This window comes from Drosophila eugracilis, unplaced genomic scaffold (genome assembly GCF_018153835.1).
Source record: "Drosophila eugracilis isolate 14026-0451.02 unplaced genomic scaffold, ASM1815383v1 contig_1135, whole genome shotgun sequence".
NCBI classification, from domain to species: Eukaryota; Metazoa; Arthropoda; class Insecta; order Diptera; family Drosophilidae; genus Drosophila; species Drosophila eugracilis.
The window spans coordinates 299554-307744 of record NW_024571914.1 but is presented as its reverse complement, the minus strand read 5'-3'; the positions used below and the strand labels follow the sequence as shown (position 1 = coordinate 307744).

The 8191-nt window shown below is 37.8% G+C and overlaps 4 protein-coding genes across 4 annotated transcripts; 3 read left to right on the top strand and 1 right to left on the bottom strand.

Moving 5' to 3' along the window:
* Positions 1-579: 579 nt before the first annotated feature.
* On the top strand, positions 580-1176 carry LOC108110227 (protein Turandot A-like). The gene is made up of 2 exons (XM_017219214.2): positions 580-648; positions 721-1176. The coding sequence occupies exons 1-2, from the start codon at positions 626-628 to the stop codon at positions 1085-1087; spliced, it is 390 nt and encodes a 129-aa protein (XP_017074703.1). The 5' UTR covers positions 580-625; the 3' UTR covers positions 1088-1176.
* Positions 1177-3929: 2753 nt separating this feature from the next.
* LOC108110224 (protein Turandot A-like) lies at positions 3930-4554 on the top strand. Its single transcript, XM_017219211.2, has 2 exons — positions 3930-4024; positions 4097-4554. Exons 1-2 carry the CDS (start codon positions 4002-4004, stop codon positions 4461-4463), a joined length of 390 nt encoding a protein of 129 aa, XP_017074700.1. The 5' UTR covers positions 3930-4001; the 3' UTR covers positions 4464-4554.
* Positions 4555-5047: 493 nt separating this feature from the next.
* LOC108110223 (protein Turandot B1-like) lies at positions 5048-5631 on the top strand. The gene is made up of 2 exons (XM_017219210.2): positions 5048-5095; positions 5154-5631. The coding sequence occupies exons 1-2, from the start codon at positions 5073-5075 to the stop codon at positions 5518-5520; spliced, it is 390 nt and encodes a 129-aa protein (XP_017074699.1). The 5' UTR covers positions 5048-5072; the 3' UTR covers positions 5521-5631.
* A 1119-nt stretch (positions 5632-6750) lies between these two features.
* LOC108110221 (procathepsin L-like) lies at positions 6751-7873 on the bottom strand. Its single transcript, XM_017219207.2, has one exon. It carries the CDS (start codon positions 7801-7803, stop codon positions 6793-6795), a length of 1011 nt encoding a protein of 336 aa, XP_017074696.2. The 5' UTR covers positions 7804-7873; the 3' UTR covers positions 6751-6792.
* Positions 7874-8191: the final 318 nt, after the last annotated feature.

The following is an 8191-nucleotide window of genomic DNA, read 5'->3' as shown; positions in this document are numbered from 1 at the left end:
CAAGTGCCGACAACGGTTGAGAGTCTATTAAAAATGTATTATCAGTGCAATTGCCACCAGATCCGGCGGAAGTGTCGACCATATCCCAAGCATATTCTGTTGTTTGAGTTTAAATGTTTCAATTAGCTTTGGCGGTACTTAAAATAAATAGTCGAAATCCTCATTCAGTTTATTAACGTTATCCATGTGAGGATAGTCCACAGCACTTTACTCCTTGCTTTAAAATTAAGCTATCAACTTAGAAAAACACTATTGGCAACGAATACTTGTCAATCTAAAAATTTTCTTATCATTTTTTGTGAAAACATTTGTTATCAACATTCATCAGAAATCATAGTGTCGAGGGATTCCCCGAATGCTTTTCAAAGTCAATCTACGTTTTTCGTGTTAAAATAAGTTCAGCCCTAAAGATTATTTGATAAGCCACTTCGGCCAGAGTACCTTTCCCCGCAATTACAAATCAAATAAGCGAAATGCGAATTCTAATGAAATTTGCAAACTTAATTGCTGATTTGTTAATTAAGCGCACTGTGAGAATCACTTCCAGTGACCTATAAATACACGGCTTCTGGACTGCAGGAGTATCAGTTCGGTTTCCTCTAGCAACCCGTTACTTCCAAACAAAATGAACTCCTCATTATCCCTTATGTAAGTATAACTGAATTAATATTTTGCTTTATTAATTCTTTACTTAATTCCAAATTATTGAACATTCACTAGGTGCTTTGCACTGGTCCTGATCAGTCCTTTGTGCCTGGGTTATTCTGACGAACAACGTCAAGCCGATAGCCTTCGAGTTGCTGAAATCATCCGAACCTCCCAGGACGACGATGCCAAGATCAACAACACCCAGGAACTCCTTGACATTTACAGACGTCTCTATCCCAGTCTGACTCCTGAAGATCGCGAGAGCATCGACAAGTTTGTCAATGAGCACACGGATGCAATTCTAGTCGATGGAGTTCCTGCTCAGGGCGGTCGGAAGACCAAGTTTGTTGGGAAGGTCCTGTCTCCAGCTATAAAGGGAGTGGCCACTGGATTCTTTGAAGAGCTTGGTGCCGGTCTTGCCAGAATATTCACTGGCTAATCTCCACAGCCATGGACAAAAAAATACCGCAAACATTTTTTAATATTTTTATATTTTTGCTTAATTTGAAATATATATCTTTAAAACTATTAATTTGTAATTGCAAAAAGTAAAAATATTTTTCTACATAACGTCTGCCCCATCACATTTTTTCGTGAAGCAAGCTAGCATCAAAAATCCATTTGCATCGCAATTCTTGCTGCTTTAAGCGATTTATAATATTATATTTTTGATAATATATATGAATATACATATTTATGCTTTCCAGAGTTGAGATTCAATACTCAACAGATACACAACCTTTCGACTTTCGCAAAATTTGGACAGACTACTTAAGCGGGAAACTCAGACAAACTCGGCGATGAAAACTCCGCTTCTCCGATCCGCTTCTCAAGCGTAACATAGTCTTCTAGGGCTTATTTACCATGCGAGGGCAAAATAAAATAAATAAAATAATTTTCGGGATATACAATGTTTCTTGATTTCCATCAGGTGCGTAAACGAATAAATCAGCTTTTAGATACAGATTTCAGCTTTCAAATCAGATTTTCGCACTATGTGCTTTTTTGATCGTCATTGACAAGGCAAGTCGCCCCGGTAACTGCAAACGTTTGAATTCGAATGGCATATCCGTCGGAATACGAAATGGCAACATTACGTCTTCATCTTGAAATTTTCCGGTCAAAATTTTTGTGTCGATGAGTTTATTGTTCATCAGTTTCTTAACTAAAAGCCTGGCTCCATTGCAAAGTCAATGTGGATTTATATTTCGAAGGAGAATGATGCGAACTTGCGGTGGAAGGCCTGGCAAATTGAGCGAATTTAAGAATTTAACTTCGTCCTGCTTCATCACAGTATAGATGAATTTACATAAAGTGGATCCAAGCTTATTTCGTGCAAGAAAAAATCCAATTTTTAATTTGATAAACGCAGAAATGTTAAGAATGTCGCATATTATTAAAATAATAACAAAAATTTTTACTAATTTAAAAAACAAAAGAATTTTTCATACAAAAACTAAAAAATAGGGCAACTCCGACGCACAAGCTTATTTCGTGCAAGCACTTTAACGGTTAATAACTCTAAACTAGGACTTTTAAATCCATTTTTTTTTCTTAATACTAGTAAAAATATATTAACAAAAGCATATTTATAAGTTTTCCAGGCTGGGGGCACCCAAAAATTACGGATTAACGAGTATTTTCAAACTATGGCGCCACGAATAATAGTCAATAGTTATTGAGCAAAGCGAATTAGTCCTTAAACATTTTAAGGATGGAAAAACACAGCAAATGGTTACCTCAAGCTCTAGTACAAACCCATACATAACCCAAACGCTTTTTTGCGAAAATCGGGTGGCAGATAAGGGCCGTGAAGCTCCGAACACAATTTTTAATGACCAGGAGGAGAGACGTATTGTACGAAAAGTGAAGGAAAACCCCAAGCTTTGCACCAAATTTTCTTTCAAAATAGTTAAATAAAATAAATAAATAAAAACCAAATTTCCGACGCCGGACAGAGTCATACATGCCCAAACTATAGCATGACCACCGCCGTGCTTAGTAGCTGCTTTTTTGTTTTTTGAATGTAGCTCTGTATTGGGACGCCGCAAAAATATACTCCTCCCATGGGACCCAAATATATTACGTTTGGATACGTCCACAAATATAACGTCGTTCCAGACCAAAATCGGACGAGTTTCCAGTTCCTTGGCGAATTTGACGCGTGCCAACTTATTTTTGGCACTTGCGAAGGTCTTATTTCTACAAACTCGACCATTAAAGTGGTGGTTATGCTAAGTGCTCCGAACTGTACCTGGGCAATATATTTTGCCAATTTCGTTCTCAATCTCCGCAACTATTTTAGGATCCGATACCTTGGGGTTTTCCCTGACTTTTCGGACAATACGTCTCTCCTCCTGGTCATTAAAAATTGTGTATGTATGTATATGTTGTAATTTCCAGGTATTCCATTCAGAATAGTGATGTTGAGCTTTCTGCTCTATATTGATTTTAAAAACTTTTAGAAGCAATTTGTATAAGCTTTCTGGTCCTACAGAAGTTTGGTAAGGAGATAGATTGTATAGATTCATCAATTTGCATTCGCCCAGTTGTACATTGTACCATTTGTTTTTCAAAGTAAATTTTTGTGAATGACGCCATTAAATTGATGGTTTGAGGCGTGCATTAAGTTGATCAGCAAGTAAGGAACATGGTATAACCGGCAGTGTTTGTCGAAAATCACCAAACAATAAAATGAGTGCTCCACCAAAAATCCCTGCGACTCCTCCTATATCTCTCTGTGTACGATCAAGCGCTTCCAATGCTTTCTTGTGAGATATTGCGCATTCGTTTTTGTTAATGTTGCATATTGGAGCCTAAGTTTTGTAAATTCAATGGTGGTTGTGGTGGTTGAATTGGGAATTTACTAAGTAATTTAAAATTTTTCAGATGATTTGCTATAACAGGTTTGTAAAAAATAAGAAAACAAATTTATTAATGTTATATGAATTTTCGTAGTACATTACTAATTATTTAAGATAATCAGTGCATCAACGTTCATCAATAACATCATCGAATTTCAAACAAAATTCAGTACTCTGAATATTGGCTCATCATTTTTTATTGAAAGGGAAATTCATTAGAAGTGTCAGCTTTATGTGGTCAATTAGATTCAGCATTATAAATTAATTTGATAAGCCACTTCGACAAATAAAATTCAACAGAACCTTATCTGGCAAATTTACAATACAAATATGCAAAAGGGGAATTCTAATCAGTTTTGAGAACTACATTGCTGATCTTGTAATTTTGCAATCTTTGAGATTCACCTTCACAGAGCTATAAATACTGGGTTTGTGGACTGTAGGAGTATCAGTTCTGTTTCCTCTAGAATCCAGTTACATCCTAACAAAATGAACTCCCTATTATCTCTGGTGTAAGTATCGCTGAATTAATCTTTTGCATTATAAATTAATTACTTAAATCCAAAATATTGTACTTTTACTAGGTGCTTTGCACTGCTCCTGATCAGTCCTTTGTGCCTGGGTTATTCTGACGAACAACGTCAAGCCGATAGCCTTCGAGTTGCTGAAATCATCCGAACCTCCCAGGACGTCAATGCCAAAATCAACAACACCCAGGAACTCCTTGACATTTACAGACGTCTCTATCCCAGTCTGACTCCTGAAGATCGCGAGAGAATCGACAAGTTTGTCAATGAGCACACGGATGCCATTCTAGTCGATGGAGTTCCTGCTCAGGGCGGTCGGAAGACCAAGTTTGTTGGGAAGGTCCTGACTCCAGTTGTGGAGGGCCTGGCCACTGGATTCTTTGAAGAGCTTGGTGCGAACCTTGCCAATTTATTCACTGGTTAACCGCCAATGAGTTCTCGGCATAAAATGAAGTAATTTTTATAAACTTTTTAATCCATGTAAAATAATAAAGAATTTTTACACAGCAATATAATTTGTGATCTACTGTCTTATTGAAGTTAAAAATTACATTGCACCAATTACATAAAAGACTTTAAATTGTTTTTTTTTTAGCACAGTCATGTAAATTCCTTAACAAAATGCATAAAGTAACATATTAATTATACAAATTATCTATATTTAAAGCGAACGCCTTCATTATCATAAACTGCTTATTCATATCTTTTGATGTAAATTATGGGGTGTTTTGGAAAGGAAAAGAAAAATCAAATAAAGTTATCGTATTTTGCAGCTATCAGTGTAATGCTTATCAATCGGGTAACGATTTATAACCACAGTCTATGAACAATCATTTATAAATATTTCCTAACTTATCACTTTTTATTGGCAAAACTCGGAAATGGTAAATGACGAGTACCAGCATAAATGCAAAATCTAATCTCAACTTCTTTTGCTCTTTTTTTATCAGCAGAGGATTTGCGGGTATAAATTCATCTTCTTAGCTGCATGAAATACAGTTCGGTTTTCTCCAGCGTTTTAAAAACACTAAAAATGCATTTCACTCCAGCTGTAATGTAAGTATTATCGTTATTAAATATATACAATATTCTAATTTGTTAACAAATTATGTAGCTGCCTTGCGCTACTCCTGATCAGTCCTTTGTGCTTGGGTTATACTAATGAACAACGTCAAGCCGATGGCCGTAGAGTTGCTGAAATTATGCGAAACGCCAAGGATAACAATGCCAAAATCAACAGCATCCAGGAACTCCTTGATATTTACAAACGACTTTCTCCCAGTTTGTCTCCTGAAGAAAGGCAACGTATCGACCAGCTTGTCGATAAGCACACGGATGAAATTCTAGTCGATGGAATTCCTGCTCAGGGCGGTCGGAAGTCCAAGATTGCTAAGAAGGTTTTGGCTCCATATGGGCAGGCCTTGGCCACTGGATTCTTTGAAGAGCTTGGTGCCAAAATTGCAAAATTCTTCACTGGTTAACCGAACTTTTGTGTTATTTCTATGTAAACAAAATTAATTATTTAAATAAATTAATTATTATAAACTTTTGAATCCATGTAACAAAATCAAGATAATTTTTTGACTTCAAAGACATTCTAATTTCCAGATCGATGCACTAAAGATATTTGATGCAGCTTTAATTCTCAGCGTCTTTCCGTTATATCAATTAAAACTCTTTAATTTTGTCGATCAACTGGGAGGAGATAGCCGTCCTGAATGAATCGCATGCACAGCAGTTTCTTTTGATACAGGCCTGGAAGCCCTTTTCTGAGATGTAACGCAATGTTGCGTGGATATCGAACGGCAAGGAAAGGCGATTCCCGCAGATTGCTCAGGAACTTTTGGTACTTCTTTTGAATCAAATTAATTAGAGAAATGTGCAGGAAGGAAGGATTTGTTTCCAATTAACTCACACCATTTTTTATGAATATTTTAATGTATTGTATTTTATTTAGTTTTAATTTTTTTCCCCGGCTTGTGGGCGTGGCCGGATGAAAACTCCTGTCGAGTTGCAGTATAAAATACGTATTCTTAAGCACATTTTGTGGGCGTTAGGGTGAGCGTGGCTAGATGGGAAAAAACAATTCGCGTTTGGGGCATCATAAAGACCTACATGCTTAATCTATCATTTATAGTTACCGAGACATCAGCTTTTCTACAAAATACGAAAATCGTCTTTCGAGCTTGGTGGCCGTAAGAGTGGGTGTGCCCGGATAATGGTACCACCATAAGATGCGCTGGCATCTCAAGTTTATACACACTTTATTTTAAATATCTAGCTCCTGACATTTCAGCGATTTTGGTTTTCCGTGTGTTAGGTGCGTTAGAGCTGGCGTGGCAGGATGCTGAAAAAACTTGCGCTGCATAGGGACCTCAAGAATCTTCATGCTTAATCTCAACTTTGTATCTCTTATAGTTCCTGGGATCTCAGCTTTCATACGGATAAACGGGCGGACTTCACTAATGATCGTCATCAGGAAATGCTTCCTTCTAATATACCCTTTTACTCTTTGATTAACGGGATAAAAATACTGTGTTATACAAGGTCACTAGCAAAATAAATATTTTAAAATTGTGTAAAGCAGTAACGGGTATCTTATAGTCGTGGCCCTCGACTATCTTTCTTCTTGTTCATATGTAAAAAACAAAGAAAATTTGGCATTTTTTGGAATAAAAACGGAGTCATAACAAACAAAATCAACCCTTAAATGCGTATATCGAATGAAGTTTATTAATTTTAAATCAATTCATTTAGACAAGAGGATATTGGGGTCGGGTTGCCACACCACACGTGTTGTTGGCGTTTCGGGCCAATTTGAAGTAGCCACTCTCGCCCCAGGATGTTCCAAAGGAGTTCTTTATCAGCCAGTAGTCTCCCCACTTCGGGTGGGTTCCAAAGCCCACGACGAGAACTGAGTGCGTGAGGTCGTATTTTGTTAAACCACATGACGGGATCTTAAGGATGCCACCGAAGTACAGATCGAACTCCTCGTGAAGATGGTCGATAGATACTGCCACGGGACCAATATTGTACACCACCTCTGCTAGTTCCTTTTCATCACCTTCAGTCAGGGTTACATGTCCTCGTATAGTGCCTGCACTATTTTTGGGGTTCCAATGGCATTGCTCAGTTTTGGGTTGATAGGGATAGGATGCCTTTGTGGCGATGCCATAATCCCTCGTGTAGTTGAAGGCTACGCTCACCCATCCCATATTACATCCTTGGTTCGGATGGGGAACACAGTCGACCAAGTGTTTGGGCGAAAGTGGTACCAACTTGCCGTTCTTCTTGGCCAGATGCGCCTCAATGGCACCCGACGAGGAGAAGGCCCAGCAGCTAAAGCACCCGATGCCCTGATTCCCAACTGCCGAGATGTATCCGTATTTTCGCCAGTCAATACCTTTGGTTATTTCGTCGTAATGCTTGTAGTTGGATGGTTTCCTGAAGGCTCTAGACTTTTCTTCCGTGGGCGGTGGGATCGGCATTCGATAACTGTAATAGACCTTCTGATCTATGTCGGAGAACTGGTTCAATCTCATTTCGAACCCTTCCAAGCCTTGCAAATAGCGCCTGTTGTGATCGGCTACTAATTGGACCCTCTTGTCATATAGTCCCCGATGGTACCTATCCTTAAATTTGTAGTTTTTGTTGTATTGAGCCTTGTACTGGGCCCATTCCTCATCGCTCACCAAAGTCAGTCCCAACTGCGCAGGGATTAGAAGGAGAAGTCCTTGGACCAGAAGCAGCCGGAGAGAGCTCATTACGGACTGATCACTTGAAATGCTGATTTAAAACTGATTATATATCTTGGAGAGCTCATGAAAAAGAACAACAATCGAGTTTAAGGCTTGCGTTATCTGGAATTTATGTTTATGTCTTTGGAATTCAGAAGGTTTTATGGCAGTCTTTGCATCATAAGTCAAGCATCTCTTAAGCACACTAAACCCCGACTATAAGATACCATAAGATACTATGTATAAGATTTTAAATACTAAAATAAATATCCTTCCAGATGACAGATAGCGTGAAAGACCAAATCGATAAGTGATAACTTCGATTTCTAATATAAATGAACATACATTTTAACAGAAGATATATACAATTTTTTAATTTTCACACCCTTATATGTTCTAAATTTGAATAAAGAAT